The sequence below is a fragment of the Anomaloglossus baeobatrachus genome, chromosome 8 (genome assembly GCF_048569485.1).
Source record: "Anomaloglossus baeobatrachus isolate aAnoBae1 chromosome 8, aAnoBae1.hap1, whole genome shotgun sequence".
NCBI classification, from domain to species: Eukaryota; Metazoa; Chordata; class Amphibia; order Anura; family Aromobatidae; genus Anomaloglossus; species Anomaloglossus baeobatrachus.
Window position 1 is genome coordinate 87,350,369 of NC_134360.1, and position 22,237 is coordinate 87,372,605.

Sequence of the window (22,237 nt, forward strand, 5' to 3'; positions counted from 1 at the left end):
GAACTCTATCCTGTAACCGTGAGACAGAATGTCTCTCACCCATCGGTCTTGAACATGTGGCCACCAGGCGTCGCAAAAGCGGGAGAGCCTGCCACCGACCGAGGATGCGGTTCGGGGATGCCGAGAGTCATGAGGAGGCCGCCTTGGAAGCAGTGCCTCCTGCGGCCTTTTGGGGGCGTGACTTAGCCCGCCACGCATAGGAGTTCCTCTGGCCTTTCTCCGGCCTGCTGGACGAAGAGGATTGGGGCTTGGCGGAGGGACGAAAGGACCGAAACCTCGATTGTATTTGTCGTTGCTGAGGTCTCTTTGGTTTGGACTGGGGTAAGGAGGAGTCCTTTCCCTTGGATTCCTTAATAATCTCATCCAATCGTTCGCCAAACAATCGGTCGCCAGCAAACGGCAAACCGGTTAAGAACCTCTTGGAAGCAGAGTCTGCCTTCCATTCGCGCAGCCACATGGCCCTGCGGACTGCCACAGAGTTAGCGGATGCCACCGCTGTACGGCTAGCAGAGTCTAAAACTGCGTTCATGGCGTAGGAAGAAAAAGCCGACGCCTGGGAAGTCAAAGACGCAACCTGCGGAGCAGAATTACGTGTAACCGCATTAATCTCAGCCAGACAAGCTGAGATAGCTTGTAGTGCCCACACGGCTGCAAAGGCCGGGGCAAAAGACGCGCCCGTGGCTTCATAGATGGATTTCACCAGGAGCTCTATCTGCCTGTCAGTGGCATCCTTTAGCGATGATCCATCTGCAACCGATACCACAGATCTAGCCGCCAATCTAGAGACTGGGGGATCCACCTTGGGACATTGAGCCCAACCCTTAACGTCAGAAGGGAAGGGGTAACGTGTGTCAGTAAGGCGCTTAGTAAAGCGCTTGTCCGGAACCGCTCTGGGCTTCTGGACAGCATCTCTGAAGTTAGAGTGATCGAAAAACGCACTCCGTGTACGTTTAGGGAACCGAAACTGGTGTTTCTCCTGCTGAGAAGTCGACTCCTCTACAGGTGGCGGTGGGGGAGAGATATCTAACACCTGGTTGATGGACGAGATAAGATCATTTACTATGGCGTCCACTTCAGGTGTATCAAGATTGAGGGCAACGTCAGTGTCAGAGCCCTGAGCTGCGACGTCCGCCTTGTCCTCCAGAGAGTCCTCACGCTGGGAACCCGAGCAGCGTGAAGAAGTCGGGGAAGATTCCCAGCGTGCCCGCTTAGCCGGTCTGGGACTGTGGTCCGGGCCGGAGTCCTCCACGTGAGACCTAGGGCCCCCCCTGGGAACGTGCTGCGGTGCGGGCAGAGAGGGGCCTGGGGGTGAAGATCCAACAGGGCCCGGGGCCTGTGTAGGGACCGGTCTGGACTGCAAAGCTTCAAGCAGCTTGGCAGACCATTTGTCCATAGACTGAGCCATGGATTGTGAGAGTGACTCAGAGTTTTTCAGCAAAAACTGCAAACTCTGTCCCTGCCGCCTGGACAGGGGGAGCAAGGGATTCTACCTGACCCGAGGGGCCCACTAGTGACCGAGGCTCCGGTTGTGGAAGCAAAACAGGGGTTGAGCATTGCTCACAGTGAGGGTAGGTGGAACCCGCAGGTAACTTAGCCGCACAAGAGGTACAGGTCGCAAAATAACCCTGTGTCTTGGCACCCTTGCTCCTTGTGGACGACATGCTGTTGTCTCCTAGGAGAGTGATCACTGAGGGTATATGGGAAGGGTATATAGCCCGACCGAACAGAAATATATAAATATATATAGTATCTATTCCGGCACCCTAAGGGGACCAGCACCGGGTGACCGGTGTGGCTTACCGACCGCTAAAAAGCGGAGTGTGTGTCCTCCAGATTCCCTGCCTTAGGTCTCTCAGCGTTGCAGAGCTCTTTCCAGGAAATCCTCCACAGGCAGAATGCCAAAGAAATGGCTGCCGGAGCTCTCAGGGGAGGAGTGGAGCCGTGGGCGGCGTTAGAAAAGTGCGGGAATCTGGAGTCCCCACAGTGATCAGTGAGGGGGGGGAGGAACATACAGGATGCTCTGGCCCTCACAGCCGACGTCAGGTCGGCAGTCCCACCCTTATCCCTGATAGACAGGCCCGGGGGCGGGAGTTTTGCTACTAGGCCGCAATTGAAGCCGGGGACTAAATTTAATACCGCGGCCGACAAACAAGCGCGGTCGGCGCGGAAGTCCGCCGGCCGTCACAAATAAGCAGCTGCTGCAGCGTGCGGGATGAAGGCGCTCCATGCACATCCCCCATGGGGATACAGAGTACCTTAGTGATGCAGGGCCCGGTCCCTGAGGATAAATAAACTCCTGTCCGACAGATTCACCGAGGGGCTGCGGAGGGAGCACGGTCCCAGTGACTGGATGACCGCTCAGGATCCCACTTCTCCCAGAGCCGCTAAGGGATGGTGAAGGAGACGGCATGAGGCTCCTGCCTTTGTACCCACAATGGGTACCTCAACCTTAACAGCACCGCCGACATAGTGGGGTGAGAAGGGAACATGCCGGGGGCCCAGTGGGGGCCCACTTTTCTTCCAACCGATATAACTAAAATGAGATGATGAGTGGATGTGTGCCTCCTTCCACACAAAGCATAAAACTGAGGAGCCCGTGATGCACGGGAGGGTGTATAGGCAGAGGGGAGGGGTTACACTTTTTAAAGTGTAATACTTTGTGTGGCCTCTGGAGGCAGAAGCTATACACCCAATTGTCTTGGTCTCCCAATGGAGCGACAAAGAAATGTATAGCAAAGCATGGGAAAGCTGGGTGCTGAGGGAAAGAGCCTCTTTCCCTCAGCACCCAGCTTTCCCATCCCATGCTTCTAGCTTTGTCCCCATCCTGGTATATAGCCCTATCCATCTTTTTTTTCTGTACATTATATTGTGCTATAAAATAACAGATTTACTCATGTTGCATCTAAAAATGGTATTTTTTTTTAATGGTACACGAGTTTTGGTATTTTTAAAAGGGTTTTTTGGCCCTGTTAGTATTAATTCTGCTTTTTTTAGTATCTGAATTTTAAAAATGCCAGATATCTACACATTCACAAATGCAGCCATATACACTAGATTTTTCTTTATAAACTGTATATGTGAGCATTTTGTACTTACTGTATATACAAAGAAATAAGAAAGTTGGATGTCTGACAGCAAACCATGAAGATGAGGTGGGTGGGCCACCATCACAGGACAGCAGTGAGGTATATCATCAGCTACAGGGCAGTGGGGGAGGGGGCAGGACAGAGCAGCTGTGAGGCAAATAGGAGGCTAGAAGAGGGTAGTGGGGGAGGGGGCCAGGATAGTGCAGCTGTGGGGGAGGGGGCCAGGATAGTGCAGCTGTGGGGGAGAGGGCCAGGATAGTGCAGCTGTGGGGGAGGGGGCCAGGATAGTGCAGCTGTGGGGGAGGGGGCCAGGATAGTGCAGCTGTGGGGGGAGGGGGCCAGGATAGTGCAGCTGTGGGGGGAGGGGGCCAGGATAGTGCAGGGAGGGGGGCAGAAGAGTGCAGCTGTGAGGCAAATAGGAGGATAAAAGAGGGCAGTGGAGCTAGAGTCATCATTCAGCAAGCTCCAATACTCACTTTAGGTCGCATTGTGTTCCTCTGGAGCCTCCTGCTACTTCCGACTACAGAGCAATGGCAGTGCAGGAGAGAGGGATACAAACTACTCAGAAGTCTCATTTATGCAGCACTCCCTGCACAGGCCTGAGACTCCACAGCAGCTCTGTGGCGGTGGGCGGGGCTTACTCCCATGGGCGGGGCTTACTACTGTGAGGCTCTGGAGTGTAGGTGATGGCTGTGCTCAGCATTTCTCTCCTCTTCTGATGAATGGAACATGCAGCATATGCGCTGTATGCTGGAGGAGAGACTGTCAGGGGCCCAGTGGGGGATCCATCGCCCAGCAGATGCTCAAAGCCAGCGGCTGGGTTATCACTGTGCCCATAATCCCGCCCACCTCTCAGCATCGGCTTCAGCGGAAAGAGGTGGGCGAGTTTATGGGCGTGGACAGCAGGGAACACGCAATTGCTTAAGTAGCCGGGACCGTGTGATCTCCAGAACGGCTGCTGCCTCCAGTGACTCCTGTGTGGCAACCCCTGCGACCGCTATTGTTCCGGTCCTGATTGGTATAGTGGAGAGAGCTCCTAGCCCACGCTATGCCGCAAATGAATCCACTGTAGTAAAACCGTGCCGGCACCCTGCATAGTAACGGGTTTGCAGGCACTCTGGCCGCAACAAGCAGCCTCAGGGGCCACATGCGGCCCGAGTGTTTGAGACCTCTGACTTAGACGATGTTACAGCCAATCACTGAGCCCAGTGCTTATACCGCCGCCTACATCACAAGAGCTACAGATCTCAGCGATTGGCTGCAGTGTTTATACAGTGATATCCATTAACAAAGACCGGGAGACACTGCACTGGACCAGAGGAGACAGAGAGTAAAAGATCAGTTTGAAATTTATTTTTTCCCAAAACACTGAGCATATGGGTAAAAGTTTGTTGAGAGTGGACAACCCTTTCCAAGTCTCTGACCACCTTCATGATAAGGTTTCCATTATTAGAGGAGCTGTAACAGCAATGCAGAATCTTTATTCTTAAATGGCAAGAATAGCTGGGAGACAACACCTTTTGCCACTGAAGAGTAAACAATCACATGTACCCCTCCTAATTTTAAGGGCACAGATTTGTACCTTTCAGAGCTGAAGTTGGAAGCGGTGACAATAACATCATCTTTGTTTTGCACCAAGACTGGGATTTTTCTGCAGCCAGGAGATTTCAGCAGCCTCTGCAGCAGCTTCAGGGTTTCTACAAAGTCACACAAAAATTCATTTATAATCTTTAAGAAAAATAATAATTTCACGTTCTTCATAGTTTCTATGCAAGAAAGAAAACATAAAAAGCTTCAAATGTTCACCTTGTTTCCCGTAATATGGACACTTGAGTGCAGTATTTTTCGGACTATAAGACGCACTTTTTTTCCCTCCAAATTTTGGGGGATAGTGGGGGGTGCGTCTTATAGTCTGAATATATGATTATATGGGGCTTGATAGCTTGAGGGGCAAAGGACGGTGCTGGACTGGACTTTACAATGACAGGAGAGGGTCTCCGCTGAAGAATCCCCTGCTGGAGCAACCACATGAGCCTGCTAATTAACCCCATAAATACACACTGCTTCCCCACGCCCCACCTCTCAGCACTAAAGCCAGCGCGCGCCGAGAGAGGACATGGGGAGCAGGCACTGCGGTACTTCGTTCCTGTAATAGCCGGCACACATTGTCTCTCTGCAGCCACCGCCTTCCTGCTGCTGCTGGGGGGAGGGGGGGGGGATTGTCTACCTGCTATTACAGAGCTGTAGCAGAGTGCCGGCGGGAGCAGCGTGCTGGTGGCGGCTAGTGTATCAGCACCACTCCGGTGCGGAAATGACTGCCGCCGCCACATGTTAACCTGTGCTTAGTGCAGTTACCCAAGCATGTCAGCCTGGCCCGGCCATGCGCTGGGGACCATGAAGTGGACAGTCTTCCTCTCCAGATGAAGCGCTGCCGTAAATGAAAAGCCAGGGCACAGGACAGCACAGCCCCCCACTGGCCCTGCCTCTTCATTACATCAATGTAATACAGTACTTCCAGGTTTCTAACATGGCGGCAGGAACAGGCTCCCCGTACATCATTACCATAGCTGGAGTCTGCTCCGGTAAGAAGTAGAAGTAAGAAGTTACAGTACAATAAAGTCGCCCCCCCTAATAAAGTAAAGTACTGTACCAGAGAGGAAAAAAATCACATTACTGTGCTGAACTAGAACTCCAAGCATGCCATACAGGACATGCTATAGTTCTCCTTAAAGGGGTTGTCCACTACTTGGACAAAGTTAGTCTCTAGTGATGAGCGAGCATGCTTGTCACTACTCTGTACTCGCACGAGTATCGCTGTACTCGGGCTGCTCGGCGGGGACCGAGTAATCTCGCGATACTCGTGCTGTACTCGTGGTCTTCATTTCTGCATGTTGGCGCTCTTTTGAGAGCCAGCCCTCATGCAGGGATTGGCTGGCAGACCACTGCAATGCCACAGCCCTGTTAGTTGTGGAATTGCAGTGATTGGCCGGCCTGCACAGCGTGACCGAGCCTTTATATCGGCCGGCGCGCTGTGCTCTGCTCACAGCTATCCAGACAGTGAGTGCAGGGAGAGTGTCGCTGATTCAGGGAAAGCTTTGCGGCCCTTTATAGCTTTTTCAGTTGCAGGGCTGCAAACAGTGTGACCAAAAGTCCTTCTCAGGACTATTCTAGTTGTATACAGGCAGGCAGGGTATAGCCAGGACGGAGTACAGTAGCAGAGTCCTTCTCAGGACTATTGTTGCTATATACAGGCAGGGTATAGCCAGGTCTGAATACAGGCTAGTGACCAAAAGAGTCCTTGTCAGGACTATTGTACCAGTATACAGGCAGGCAGGCAGGCAGGGTAGTGGTGACCGTATACCAGCCTTCATCATATCTGGGGCTGGTGTACACAGTGTAAAACAGTCCAGATAGTGTCTGACTTGTCTGTAATTGTCGCTCCCCAAAAAAACCTGTTAGGTTCTTATTGCGTCCGTGCTTGGTTTTTAAAACCGCACGTGTGTGCCTGTTGGTGGCAGCGTACAGGTGCACTTGTGTGCAATTTCCACAAACTTTGATATAACGCACAAGTAGTGAATATACACGTCAGCAGTGCACAGCATTGCAAAATGCGCAAGGGCATTGGCAAGGAACAAGGAAGTGGACGTGATGGTGGTGCAGGAAGAGGCCGAGGTCGTGGGCAAGCTCTAATTTTGCCACAACAAAGGGCCACATCTAGTCACTCGCACGTCCTGTCCCAAATTCTTGGGGACCGCAGCAGTACACCGCTCTTGAACCAAGACCAGTGTCAACAGGTTGTTAGTTGGATAGCAGATAATGCTTCCAGTCAGATTGGCACCACCACAAACACTCTGTCTTCCACACGGTCAAGTGTCAGTAGCCGTGATACTGCACCGCACATTTCTGAACCTGATCCTCCTTCCTACCACCAGGCTGAGTACACGTCCTCCTCGGACATTAATGATCCCACACTTGGACACTCGGAAGAGCTGTTCACGTTTCCATAGCTCATATTGAAGTGGGTCATGAGGAGATCGTCTGTACAGATAGCCAAATATTTGAGCAGCCACGTTCTCACGAAGTTGGCAACGTGTCCCAACAGGTGGTGGACGATGATGAGACACAATTGTCAGGAAGTCAGGAGGAGGAGCAGGGTGCGGAAGAGGAAGACGACGTGGTGGATGATCCAGTAACTGACCCAACCTGGCAGGAGGATATGCAGAGCGAGGACAGCAGTGCACAGGGGGAGGGAGGCGTAGCATCACAACAGGCAGTAAGAAGCAGGGTGGTGGCCCCAGGCAGAAGTCAGGCAACCGTTCCCCGGAACAACACGACGACACAAGGTGCCTGTACAAATGTTAGGTCTTCCCGAGTCTGGCAGTTTTTTAAGTTGGATCCAGATGATTCAAAAAAGGCCATTTGCAACACCTGCCGTGCCAGCATCAGCAGGGGTACCAAAACTAGCAGCCTGACCACCACCAGCATGATCAGGCACATGTCAGCCAAGCACCCGACTTTGTGGGAAGTACAACAGAGTCGAGGAGCAGTGCTTGCTGATGTCACTGCTACGTCTTCGCTGGTTGTGCATGCGAGCCAATCCTCTGTCCATGCTGCCTGCGAACAAGCCTCCTCCACTCCTGCACCTGCAGTTGCCTACGCAGAAAGAACACCATCATCAAGCACGTCCTTGTCCCAGCGCAGCGTTCAGTTATCCATTCAGCAAACCTTTGAACGCAGGCGCAAATACACTGCCAACACCCCACATGCCACAGTTCTAAATGCTAACATTTCGCGACTGCTTGCGCTGGAAATGTTGCCTTTTAGGCTGGTGGAGACAGAAGCATTCCGTGACCTGATGGCGGCAGCTGTCCCACGTTACTCGGTCCCCAGCCGCCACTATTTCTCCCGGTGTGCCGTCCCCGCGTTGCATAACCACGTGTCACAAAACATCACACGTGCCCTGAACAACGCTGTTTCACCCAAGGTCCACCTAACCACAGACACTTGGACAAGTGCTTGTGGGCAAGGCAGCTACATCTCGTTGACGGCACACTGGGTTAATATTGTGGAAGCTGGGACCCAGTCTGAGCGAGGGACGGAACACGTCCTTCCCACACCAAGGTTTGCAGGCCCTACCTCAGTCAGTGTTTCACCCACACTCTACAGCTCCGGAATGTCATGCTCTTCAGCCTCCTCCTCCTCCTGCGCATCCTCATCCACTGTGCCCTCCACACCAGTCACAAGCTGGAAGCACTGCAGCACTGCCTCGGCGAAGCGGCAACAGGCTGTGCTGAAGCTAATCTGCATAGGTGACAAACCCCACAATGCAGAAGAGCTGTGGACAGCTCTGAAACAGCAGGCAGATCACTGGCTCACACCTCTGAACCTAAAGCCAGGAAAGGTCGTGTGTGACAATGGCCGGAACCTGGTGGCGGCTTTGAGGCGAGGCCAGCTGACACATGTTCCATGCGTGGCCCATGTGCTCAACCTCGTGGTTCAGCGGTTTATAAAGTCATACCCAGAGCTGTCTGATCTGCTGGTAAAAGTTCGCCGCCTGTCTGCACATTTTCGAAAGTCACCTACTGCTTCAGCCGGCCTTGCCGGCTTTCAGCGCCGTTTGCATCTTCCGGCTCACAGACTGGTGTGTGATGTCCCCACGCGTTGGAATTCAACTCTGCACATGTTGGTCAGGATATGTGAGCAGAAGAGGGCAGTTGTTGAGTACCTGCATCACCTAAGCCGTCGGGAAATGGGTCAAACTCCACACATAACACCTGAGGAGTGGAGATGGATGTCAGACCTATGTACCATCCTCCAAAACTTTGAGGACTCCACCAAGATGGTGAGTGGTGATGACGCCATTATTAGCGTCACCATACCGCTACTCTGCCTTCTAAAACGGTCTCTGCTGAAAAACAAACATGATGCATTGCAGGCGGAGCGCGATGAGTTGCAGCAAGAAACAGTAGTGGGTGTGGGTGATAACACACAGCCCAGCCTCATCTCATCACAACGTGCAGTGGAGGACTATGACGAGGAGGAGGATGAAGACATGGAGCAACTCTCCGGCCAAATTGAGGATATGACATGCACACCAGTCATATCCTCGGTTCAGCGTGGCTGGCCAGAGGACAGGGTAGATGAGGAGGAGGAGGAGGAGGAGGAGGAGGAGGAGGACAGCATGTTCAGTCATCTTGTTGGTCAGGCTACTGAAGTCCTGGCTGTTAAGAGTCTGGCACACATGGCTGACTTTATGGTAAGCTGCCTGTCTCGTGACCCTCGCGTTAAGAACATCTTGGCCGACAATCATTACTGGTTGGTAACACTGTTAGACCCACGCTACAAGGAGAACTTTTTGTCTCTTATTCCCGTGGAGGAGAGGTCAACCAAAATGCAGCAGTTCCGGAAGGCCATACTCACGGAAGTAGGCAAAGCATTCCCCTCACAAAACGCTAGTGGCATAGGTCAGGAATCAGTGGACAACCGAGGCGTACAGCCGAGAGAGGCACAAGTCCAATCCGCCAGAGGTAGGGGAACAGTCTTTAAGATGTGGGACAGTTTTCTCAGCCCCTCACGTACCACAGCCCCTGAGGTGCGGGGTAGTGCCACAAGAAATCCTAAGTTTGCCCAGATGCTGAAGGAGTACCTTGCAGATCGAACAACTGTACTCCGACATTCCTCTGTGCCTTACAATTATTGGGTATCCAAGCTGGACACGTGGCATGAATTGGCTCTCTACGCCTTGGAAGTCCTGGCCTGCCCTGCTGCTAGCGTTTTGTCAGAGCGTGTTTTTAGTGCCGCAGGTGGAATCATTACAGATAAACGCACCCGCCTGTCAACTGAAAATGCTGACAGGCTGACTCTGATCAAGATGAACAAGGGTTGGATTGGGACAGACTTCACCACACCACCAGCAAATGAGAGCGGAATTGAAAGTTTGCCATGTACCTCCACTCACCCATGGGTACACACTTCTGGACTTTGGATAATCGCTGGACTGCTCCTCCTTCTCCTCATGCGCCACCATGATGATGACCGTTACAAATTGCAATACTTAGGCCTTTGTTTCAGGTATACCCCCAGTGGTAAATTTTTTCGCCCATTCTTTGCAGAATGGACATTACAACGACAGGAGACCCGCTCCTTTGCAATGGGAACAATGTTTTGAGGCCCTCATGCACGTCTCTACCCAGGGACAACGTGGAGCCTCCCAATTTTTGGCTGCCCTGCCTAAGGGCTATACTATAATACACCCACTTCCTTAAAATGGACACTTAATGTTTTGAGGCCCTCATGCACGTCTCTATCCAGGGACAATGTGGAGCCTCCCAATTTTTGGCTGCCCTGGCAAAGGGTTATACTGAAATAGACCCACTTCCTTACAATGGGCACTTCAGGTTTACAGGCCATCATGCACGTCTCTATCCAGGGACAATGTGGAGCCTCCCAATTTTTGGCTGCCCTGGCAAAGGGCTATACTGAAATAGACCCACTTCCTTACAATGGGCACTTCAGGTTTACAGGCCATCATGCACGTCTCTATCCAGGGACAATGTGGAGCCTCCCAATTTTTGGCTGCCCTGGCAAAGGGCTATACTGAAATAGACCCACTTCCTTACAATGGGCACTTCAGGTTTACAGGCCATCATGCACGTCTCTATCCAGGGACAATGTGGAGCCTCCCAATTTTTGGCTGCCCTGGCAAAGGGCTATACTGAAATAGACCCACTTCATTACAAATGGGCACTTCAGGTTTACAGGCCCTCATGCACGTCTCTATCCAGGGACAATGTGGAGCCTCCCAATTTTTGGCTGCCCTGGCAAAGGGCTATACTGAAATAGACCCACTTCCTTACAATGGGCACTTCAGGTTTACAGGCCCTCATGCACGTCTGTATGCAGGGGCATTGGTGAACCTCACAATTTTGGACTGCCCTGGCAAAGGAAAATACTACAAAGACTCACTTCCTCAAAATGGGCACATTAGACTCAAGAGGCCTTCATGTACGTCTCTTCTCAGGGACATCGGAGTGCCACACAATGTTTTCACGTAAAATCTTTCATGTATTAATCTCAAAAAGTAACATACACCAGCTCTATCTCACTATTGGGTATGTGCCCTTAACATTTCCGCCATGAAAAATCATTTTGGGGTCATTTTGGAAGGTTTTCTGGTGAGTCCGTAAAAATGGCGTAAAACGCGGACAAAATTGTTCACAGCTGTGACTTTTGAGTGATAAATGCTTCAAGGTGTCTTCCCCATGCTGTTGCCATGTCATTTGAGCACTCTTCTGAGACTTTTGTGCCATTTTTAGGGTTTCTCCATGCTGCCGGGGGGTCATTTCACAAAAATACTCGGGTCTCCCATAGGATAACATTGGGCTCGTTGCTCGGCCCGAGTACACGAGTATCTTGGGAGGCTCGGCCCGAGCTTCGAGCACCCGAGCTTTTTAGTACTCGCTCATCACTATTAGTCTCATTTCCCTTGTTTGCCGCTGTTTAGTTGTTTACAGTTACATTGGTGAAATATTACAGTATGTTATTTAGGTTAATATTTTACCACAGTTTTTGCTTCAATTTTTTTTTCCCCTATTTTACACTACTAAAACCTGGGTGCGTCTTAGGCTATGTGCGCACGTTGCGTACAAGCCCTGCAGAAATTTCTGCAGCGATCTGAAGAGCACATGTGCGCTTTAGATCGCTGCAGAAATGTCCGTAGTGAGCGCCGATTCCATGCGCTCTGCCTGCAGCTCCTGCCATAGACAGAGCAGGAGCTGCCGGCAAAGCGCAGGAAAGAAGTGACATGTCACTTCTTTTTGCGCAGCGCTTCGGCAGTAGCCGAAGCGCTGCGCTCTTAAACGCCACGTGCGCACGGCCCCTGCACAGTCTCCATAGACTGTGCAGGGGACGCAGGACGCATGCAGTTACGCTGCGCTACAAAGCGCAGCGTAACTGCATGTTTTTACGCGACGTGCGCACATAGCCTTATGGTCCGGTGCGTCTTATAGGCCAAAAAATACGGTAATTCTTTGATATTAGACTTAGTTTTGGATATTTTCGTAGCGGAGCTTTAAACCAAATTTTTTTTTAACAAGCTGATTTTAGAATTGATTTCATACTTATATTTTTTTTTAAAATAGAAAAATTTTGAGGGGTTTCCCCCCCCTCCCCCCCCTTCACCCGCCCCCTCCCCCCCCCTTCACCCCCCCAATAAAATAAGAGTGACAGTGGATGATGTGCAGTATATCCCCAGATGAGACTTTACAGGACCGCATTGCCACATTTTACACCGTAGGCTATGTGCGCACTAGGCAGTTTTACCCGCGGATTTGCTGCGGAAATATCTTGAGAAAGGTTTGAAATCTTTCTGCAGACATTTCCCAGCAAAACATATGGTAACAAAAAATAGCTGTGCGCACACTGCGGATTTTTCTCAAGAAACTTTCTTGAGAAAATGAGCATGTCCATTATTTTCCGCAGGTACCTGCGGTATACCCCCGGAATTTCACTCCATTCACTGTAAAGTAATCGCGAAATTCCGGGGGTATACCGCAGGTAGCAAATGATGTGCGGTATACCCTCGGTATAGCCACGATTTACCTGCGGTAATTGCTCATCGCTGCCTGCGGTTTTGCAAGAAGTGATGTCATTATGCCAGGAAGAGGAGGCAGAGCAGAGTAAACACACACGTCACACTCCCTGGACGCCGCACAGAAGCGCTTCCGTGTGATGTCCGGCAGGTGCCCGTGCAGTCTGTGTCCCGCCGCTGCCTGCCCTGCTGTGTGTCAGTGTCTGCCCGCAGTGTCAGCAGCTTGTCACCCTGCAGCGCAGGCAGACACTGACACACAGCAGTGCGTGCAGCCGCGGGGGATGCTGAGCATTGCAGTCAGGAGGTGAGATGAGATCATTACCTGCTGTGATGATCTCCTGCCTCCTGACATCACCGCGGTCACTGCTGTCTATGCCCGTCTCGCGAGCGGCCCAAGACTGTCACTAGCGGTGACGTCACGGGCTCTCGCGATACTGCTGACAACGCAGCGGGCATAGAAGGCAGTGACAGCGCTGATGGCAGGACTGCAGGAGATCATCACAGCAGGTAATTATCTCATCTATCCTCCTGACAGCAGCGCTAGTCATCCCCTGCAGTGACCTGGGCTATTTATGTTAGCTCAGGTCACTGCATTGCTCTCCCAGCCAATGGGGAACATTCTGTTCTTCATTGAATGGGACAGTGACTATGGTATGGATCGCCGTGGGACGCCCTCCCCTTATTGGATTACGCCGGACGTGGAATTGATTGTTCTTTTCAATAAATTGGTGAAAGAGGCTATGTGGGGAGTGTTTTTTCAAATAAAACTTTTTTTGTTGTCTATTTTTTATTTCTTACTGACTGGGTTGGTGATGTCGGGTATCTGATAGACGCGTGACATGAACCCCAGGGCTTGATGCCAGGTGACATTACACATCTGGCATCAACCCCATATATTACCTCGTTTGCCAACGCACCAGGGCAACGGGATGAGTTGGGGCGAAGCGCCAGGATTGGCACGTCTAATGGATGCGCCACTTCTGGGGCGGCTGCGGCCTGCTATTTTTAAACTGGGGAGTGTACAATAACAGTGGACCTCCCTAGTCTGAGAATATCAGACCACAGCTGTCCGCTTTACCTTGACTGGTGATCCAATTTGGGGGGGGACCCCATGTTTTTTGTTTTAAATTATTTATTTAATGTAAAAATAACAGCGTGGGGTGCCCTCTGTTTTGGATTACCAGCCAAGGTGAAGCTGCCAGCGGTGGTCTGCAGGCTGTAGCCGTCTGCTTTACCCTAGCTGGCTACAATACACGGGGGGACCTCACGTGGGGTTTTTTTTTATTTATTTATTTTATGGCTAAATACAAGGCTAGGCACCCTTTAGTGCCACATGAAAGTCACTAAAGGGTGCCAGGTTAGAATATGCAGGGAGGTGGGACATTATATAGGTCTTTCTCATCTATCTATTATCTATCTATCTATTCATCTATCCATCTTTCCCTCTATCCATTATCTGTCTATTGATTATCTATCTATTATCTATATTTATTGCAGTAGTTACAGCATGAAAAAAACGCAGGGACCAACCTGCGGAAAAACCGCGGTAAAACCGCATGCGTTTTTTCCCGCGGATTTGGTGCGTTTTTTTAATGCAGATGCAGTAATCTTCAACTCCCAGAAGTTTCTCAAGAAATTTTCTTGAGAAAAATCACTTTTCTAGTGCGCACATAGCCTTAGAATGAAAATTAATGCTTTAAAACAGATCCAGCCAAGCAACAATCCAAAGTGAACAATGGAGGGTGAATTCAGAAAGGAGTTAGTATTTACCTTGTAATATGTTTGCTGGACACATATCAATCTTTGTTACCACCACAAAGACTGGAACATTCAAAGCCAGCGCCAATCCTAAGTGCTCCTTTGTCATACCCACTATGCCGGCATTACTGCCCACCTAAGGAAGGGGGGAAATACATTGGACACTTTATAACAGAAGTACACTTTATGCTAGAATTAAAATGCTAAATACAGCTCCACACTTGAAGATGACAATTACAACCACGACTTCAAATCAAAAGTTTTAAACCCAAGTCAGAACATCTGACAGATAAAAATCTGGTTGATTAGATCAGAGATCGTGCCTGCTTTCCCGAATTCCCCATTTTAGCAGATATTGACCTCAGCTTTAAGAAAAAGATTATCTAGAATTATTAATTGTAGTTGTGTTTTGCCATTTTATGGATATTATTCCTAGATATTTACAAATAAATTAACAGCTGGATGTAACTCTGAACAGTAGCACAAAAAAGCGTGATAGTGTTAGGGTATGTGCGCACTAGGCGTTTTTTTCACGCTGCGTTTTTATGTGCGTTTTTGTCTAAAAAAAACGCAACCGCGGCTAAAAAAACGCGGCAAAAACGCATGCGTTTTTGCCGCGATTTGGTGCGTTTTTTGCTGCGTTTTTGCTCACTGCGTTTTTAATCAGTGCACAATGCCATTAAAGATTGTTGATGAAAAAAAAAAAAAAAAAAAGGTCTGATGTCATTTCCTTCTTCAAAATGTTCATTGTATGCAGGAGAGCAGACAGCTGCAGAACTAGTGTATGCAGGAGAGCAGACAGCAGCTGCAGAACTACAAGTCTCAGCATCCTCCATTCACTAGTGTATGCAGGAGAGCAGACAGCAGCTGCAGAACTACAAGTCTCAGCATCCTCCATTCACTAGTGTATGCAGGAGAGCAGACAGCAGCTGCAGAACTACAAGTCTCAGCATCCTCCATTCACTAGTGTATGGAGGAGAGCAGACAGCAGCTGCAGAACTACAAGTCACAGCATCCTCCATTCACTAGTGTATGCAGGAGAGCAGACAGCAGCTGCAGAACTACAAGGCTCAGCATCCTCCATCCAGGACTGTATGCAGTTTTTTGCCCAAAAAGAAAAAAAAAATGACATGGGCTTCGCCATATTTTTGTATGCTAGCCGGGTACAGCAGGCAGGTACGGGCTGCCCCCAACCCCCAGCTGCCTATTTGTACCCGGCTGGGAACCAAAAATATAGAGAAGCCCTTTTTTTTTAATTATTTCATGAAATGATTAAAAAAAAAAAAATGACGTGGGCTTCGCCTAATTTTTGAGTCCAGCCGGGTACAACTAGGCAGCTGGGGATTGGAATCCACAGTGCAGGGTGCCCATGCTTTCTGGGCACCCCCACTGCGAATTGCAGTCCGCAGCCACCCCAGAAAATGGCGCTTTCATAGAAGCGCCATCTTCTGGCGCTGTATCCAACTCTTCCAGCTGCCCTGAAGCCGGGTGGCTAGCCGGGTAATAATGGAGTTAGGGCTAGCTGTATATTATCAGCTAGCCCTAAGCCCGAAATTCATGGTGTCACGCCAATATTAGACATGGCCACCATGAATTTCTAGTACAGATTAAAAAAAACCACAACACAGAAAAATATTTTTATTAGAAATAAAACACAACACAATTAGTGACTCCATCTTTATTGAAATAAACCCCCCTCCGCAGTAATCCTGGGTCAGGGTCCCGCGCCGTCCAATCAGGATCCAATATCATCTGATCGGTTTGCTGGAAGGCATACCGATCAGATGATCTGTCAGGTTCAAGGATGTGAATCACATCACACATCAGCTGATTGTATAAAAGCCGATTATACAATCAGCTGATGCATCAGTAGAAAAAAAAAAAAAAAAAAATATAATAATACTCACTTATGTGCTGTGCTGATTACCGGCAGCTCCTGGAGCGATCGATTGGACAGGAGTCTGATCCCGTCCGATCGCTGCAAGAGCTGCCGGTAATCAGCTGATGAAGTCCCCTGACGGCAGGATCAGCAGATAGCCGGCCGGGCGCGAAAAAGCCGGCGAGACTACGATCAGCTGATGCGTCAGGTGACTGCATCAGGTGATCCACCGCCAGGTCCTGCAAGCAAGGTCCTGCCCCGGGGAGACTGCACACAGCCAGAACGGCGGGACCGGGGGGAGATGGGAGCGGGCATGGCACCGGGACCCTGCAGACAGGTGAGTATATATGACATTTTTTTTTTTTCTACTGTTCACTTTTATTTTCGCCGCTGCCTCCACCTCCCGCCCAGACATGGCGCCGCACGGAGCTGACATGCACAGGACGGGAGGTGGAAGCAGCAGTGGCGGTACCGGGAGGATTCACGCTTCTGTGTTTACCAACAGAAGGAATCCTCTTCCTGTACACGTCACTGTAGTACCCACCACTTGCGTTTATAGCTGCGTTTTTAGTTTTAGAAACGCGGCTATATGCATTTTTCATTGCGTTTTTAACATCTCATTGAATTCAATGGGTGAAAAACGCAGTGAAAAACGCAGAAATAATTGACATGCTGCGTTTTTGTGGTCACCACAAAAACGCAGCTAAAAAAAAACGCTGTGTGCGGACAGCACTTATGAAAACCCATTGACATTGCTGGGGAAGCAATGTCACTGCGTTTTCAGCACAAAAACGCGGTAAAAAACGCCGCTAAAAACGCGGCAAAAACGCCTAGTGCGCACAAGGCCTTAAAGTGGGTTTACACCTGCCCACCCGTAATCACTACACCAAAGAAGGGAATTTTGTTAATTACCGTAAATTCCTTTTCTTCTAGCTCCAATTGGGAGACCCAGACGATTGGGTGTATAGCTACTGCCTCCGGAGGCCACACAAAGTATTACACTAAAAAGTGTAAGGCCCCTCCCCTTCTGCCTATACACCCCCCGTGGGATCACGGGCTGCTTCAGTTTTAGTGCAAAAGCAAGAAGGAGGAAAGCCAATAACTGGTTAAACAAATTCAATCCGAAGGAACATCGGAGAACTGAAACCATTCAACATGAACAACATGTGTACCCGAACAACCAAAAATCCCGAAGGAACAGGGGCGGGTGCTGGGTCTCCCAATTGGAGCTAGAAGAAAAGGAATTTACGGTAAGTAACAAAATTCCCTTCTTCTTCGGCGCTCCATTGGGAGACCCAGACGATTGGGACGTCCAAAAGCAGTCCCTGGGTGGGTAAATTAATACCTCAAGTTTGGACTGTAAAAACAGCCCTTCCCTACATGGAGGCAACCGCCGCCTGCAGGACTCTTCTACTTAGGCTGGCATCCGCCTAAGCGTAGGCATGCACCTGATAACGTTTGGTGAAGATGTGCAGACTCGCCCAGGTAGCCGCCTGGCACACCTGCTGAGCCGTAGCCTGGTGCCGTAATGCCCAGGACGCACCCACGGCTCTGGTAGAATGGGCCTTCAGCCCTGATGGAACCGGAAGCCCAGCAGAACGGTAGGCTTCAAGGATTGGTTCCTTGATCCATCGAGCCAGGGTGGATTTGGCAGCCTGCGACCCCTTGCGCTGACCAGTGACAAGGACAAAGAGTGCATCCGATCGGCGCAGGGGCGCCGTGCGGGAAGTGTAGATTCTGAGTGCTCTTCACCAGATCCAACAATGCAAATCCATTTCATATCGATGAAATGGATAAGAACAAAAGGAAGGTAAGGAGATATCCTGATTGTGATGAAAAGGGGATACCACCTTAGGGAGAAACTCCGGAATCGGGCGCAGCACTACCTTGTCTTGGTGAAACACCAGGAAGGGAGCTTTGGATGACCGCGCTGCTAGCTCGGACACTCTCCGAAGAGACGTGACCGCTACCAGAAAGGCCACTTTCTGTGAAAGTCGAGAAAGTGAAACATCCCTCAGAGGCTCGAAGGGCGGCTTCTGGAGAGCAATTAGTACCCTGTTCAGATCCCATGGGTCTAACGGCCTCAGTACGGAGGGACAATGTGACAAACCCCCTGCAGGAACGTGCGTACCTGAGGAAGTCGTGCTAGGCGCTTCTGAAAGAATACAGACAGCGCTGGAACTTGTCCTTTAAGGGAGCCGAGCAACAAACCTGTTTCCCAACCCGATTGCAGGAAGGAAAGAAAAGTAGGCAATGCAAATGGCCAGGGAGACACTCCCTGAGCAGAGCCCTAAGGTAAGAATATCTTCCACGTCCAGTGGTAGATCTTGGCAGACGTCGGCTTCCTAGCCCGTCACATAGTGGCAATGACGTCATGAGATAATCCTGAAGACGCTAGGATCCAGGACTCAATGGCCACCCAGTCAGGTTCAGGGCCGTAGGATTCAGATGGAAAACGGCCCTTGGGACAGTAAGTTTGGCCGGTCTGGTAGTGCCCACGGCCAGCCGACTGTGAGATGCCACAGATCCGGGTACCACGACCTCCTCTGCCAGTCTGGGGCGACGAGGATGGCGCGGCGGCAATCGGAGCTGATCTTGCGTAGCACTCTGGGCAACAGTGCCAGAGGGGGAAACACATAGGGTAGCTGGAACTGCGACCCATCCTGAACTAAGGCGCCTGCCGCCAGAGCTCGTTGATCGTAAGACCACACCATGAAACTCGTGACCTTGGTGTTGTGCCTAGACGCCATTAGGTCGACGTCCGGCCTCCCCCGAAGGCCCCAGATTTCCTGAAACCCGTCCGGGTGCAGAGACCATTCCCCTGCGTCCATACCCTGGCGACTGAGGAAGTCTGCTTCCCAGTTTTCTACGCCCGGGATGTGAACTGCGGATATGGTGGATGCTCTGTCTTCCACCCACATCAGAGTCCGCCGGACTTCTTGGGAGGCTTGCCGACTGCGTATTCTGCCTTTGTGGTTGATGTATGCTACCGCTGTGGAGTTGTCCGACTGAACTCGGATCTGTTTGCATTCCAGCCACTGCTGGAAGGCTTGCAGGGCAAGATACACTGCTTAGATTTCCAGAACATTGATCTGAAGGGTGGACTCCTGCTGAGTCCACGTACCCTGAGCCCTGTGGTGGAGAAAGACTATTCTCCACCCTGACAGACTCACGTCTGTCGTGACCACCGTCCAGGATGGGGGTAGGAAGGACCTTCCTTTTGAAAATGAGGTGGGAAGAAGTCACCACTGAAGAGAGTCCTTGACCGTCTGAGAAAGGGAGACGTTCCTGTCTAGGGACGTCGACTTCCCATCGCTTTGGCGGAGAATGTCCCATTGAAGTGGACGCAGATGAAACTGCGCGAAAGGGACTGCCTCCATTGCTGCTACCATCTTCGCTAGGAAGTGCATGAGGCGTCTTAAGGGGCGTGACTGGCCTTGAAGGAGAGACTGCACCCCCGTCTGTAGTGAACGCTGTTTGTCCAGCGGAAGCTTCACTATCGCTGAGAGAGTTAGAACTCTATGCCAAGATATGTCAGTGATTGGGTCGGTGTCAGATTTAACTTTGAAAAGTTGATGATCCACCCGAAACTCTGGAGAGTCTCCAGCGCAACGTTCAGGCTGCGTTGGCATGCCTCTTGAGAGGGTGCGTTGACAAGTAGATCGTCCAAGTAAGGGATCACAGAGTGACCCTGAGAGTGCAGGACTGCTACCACTGCTGCCGTGACCTTGGTGAAAACCCGTGGGGCTGTCGCCAGACCTAAGGGCAGGTCTACGAACTGAAGATGCTCGTTTTCCATAACGAATCGCAGCAAACGCTGGTGCTCTGGAGCAATTGGCACGTGGAGATAAGCATCCTGATGTCTCTTGATGCTAGGAAATCTCCTTGAGACCTTGAGGCAATGACGGAGCGGAGGGATTCCGTCCGGAACCGCCTGGTTTACACTGCTTTTTGAGCAGTTTGAGGTCTAGAACGGAACGGAAGAGCAGTCCTTTTTTGGCACCACAACCAGATTGGAGTAAAAACCGTGACCTTGTTCCTGAAGAGGAACAGGGATTATCACTCCTTCTGCCTGCAGAAGAGCATCGGCTCGGTCGAGAGGTGGGGAAGTTCTGAAGAATCGAGCCGGAGGACGAGAACAAAACTCTATCCTGTACACGTGAGACAAAATGTCTCTCACCCACCGGTCTTTGACCTGTGGCAGCTAAATGCCGCCAAAGCGGGAGAGTCTGCCACCGACCGTGGATGCGGAGAGAGAGGGCTGAAAGTCATGAGGAAACCGCCTTGGTAGCGGTTCCTCCGGCTGCCTTCTGTAGGCGTGATTGAGCCCGCCAGGAGTTTGAGCCCCTCTGAGCCTTTTGAGTCCTTTTGGACTAGGAAAATTGGGACCAGCCCGAGCCTGGAAAGGACCGAAACGTCGACTGTCCTTCCTTGGGTTTTGTTTGATCTGGGCTGGTGTAAGGAAGAATCCTTACCCTTGGCCTGTTTAATGATTTCATCAAATCGCTCAGCCAACAGTCTGTCACCAGATAATGGCAAACTGGTTAAGCCCTTTTTGGAAGCAGGAGCTGCCTTCCATTCCCTTAACCCCAAGGGTCTGCGCAAAACCACGGAGTTGGCGTATGCCACCGGCGTACGCCCCGTAGAGTCCAGGACAGCATGAATAGCGTAAGTCGCAATGCATGCGAGGTTAAGGACGCCACCTGCGGCACAGATGTACGTGTGACAGTGTCTATCTGCGCAAGACCAGCTGAAATAGCTTGGAGTGCCCATACGGCTGCGAATGCCGGAGCAAACGACACGCCGATAGCTTCACAGACAGATTTCAACCAGAGGTCCATCTGTCTGTCAATGGCATCTTTAAGTGAAGTCCCATCTTCCACTGCAACTATGGAGGATGGCGCGGTGGAGAAAAGCTTGTCTGGATAAGCGTAGTGTTTCTGGACTGCTCCTCTGAGTCAGAGAGGCCCAAAAGGTACTGAATTTACGCTTGGGATACCTGAAATGGAATTTCTCCTGCTGAAGCTGCCTCCTCCACTGGAGGGGCTGAGGGAGAAATATCCACCAGTGTATTGATGGGCGCTATGAGATCATTCACCATGGCGTCCCATTAGGAGCATCCAGAATGAAAGCGGTCTCAGGATCAGAAACCTGACCAGCTACCTTATCATACAGAGAATCCCCTCGCTGAGATCCTGACCAGTGTGTGAAGTCGAGGGTCTCTCCCAGCGAGCTCGCTTAGGCTGTCTGGGACTGTCGTCCGTGTCAGAGCCTTCAGTCTGGGATGTATGGGACCCCCTTGGAGCACGGATTAGTTCCAACTGAGGGAGACCGGGGAGCCTTGATTCAACAATGCCCTTGGTCTGAGTCACCACCCTGGACTGCAAAGTTGCTAGAATTTTGTTCATAGTCCAAGACATTTTATCAGCAAAAAAACTGCAAACTCTGTCCTCTGGACAGTTTCACAGGTGGCCCTCTCTGGGCCACCACTAGCAGAGACTCTACCCATTAGGGGTTAGTGGAACCTGCCGGTACAACAGCCTCACGTGCGGTACAGACAGCATAGAAAGCCTGTGCCTTGGCCCCCTTGCTCTATGCTGACGACATGCTGTTGTCTCCTAAGAGCTATCTAGGGGTATATCGCCAAGAAGCGACCGTACAGCCACAAGTCTCAGCCGCGCCGCAGCCTCCAGCGCGGCAGTTTCCCACAGATAAACTCACTCAGCTAAGCTGCAGTGAGTATAGTCCAAGCGCGCAGCGCTGTTGTCCTCGGCGCACTAACACGCCCAGCAATGCTGGCGTGTGTCTGTGTATGGTCTTGCAAATATAAGTACAAGGATAAAGTACACAAAAAAAAACACTGTGGCAATAGTGGGGTCAGCACCAAGGTGCTGCTTACCGCCCGCATAAGCGGGTAAGTGGTCG

The 22,237-nt window shown here is 50.9% G+C and overlaps 1 protein-coding gene across 1 annotated transcript in view; it reads right to left on the bottom strand.

Annotated features, from left to right (window-relative positions):
* Positions 1-22,237, bottom strand: part of GTPBP1 (GTP binding protein 1) — a 109,441-nt gene that overhangs the window by 47,922 nt on the left and 39,282 nt on the right. The window contains exons 5-6 of the mRNA XM_075321880.1: positions 14,446-14,569; positions 4,669-4,783 (exon numbers count right to left, since the gene is read on the bottom strand). Coding sequence (XP_075177995.1) covers positions 4,669-4,783; positions 14,446-14,569 — 239 coding nt within the window. The remainder of the gene's footprint in view (positions 1-4,668; positions 4,784-14,445; positions 14,570-22,237) is intronic.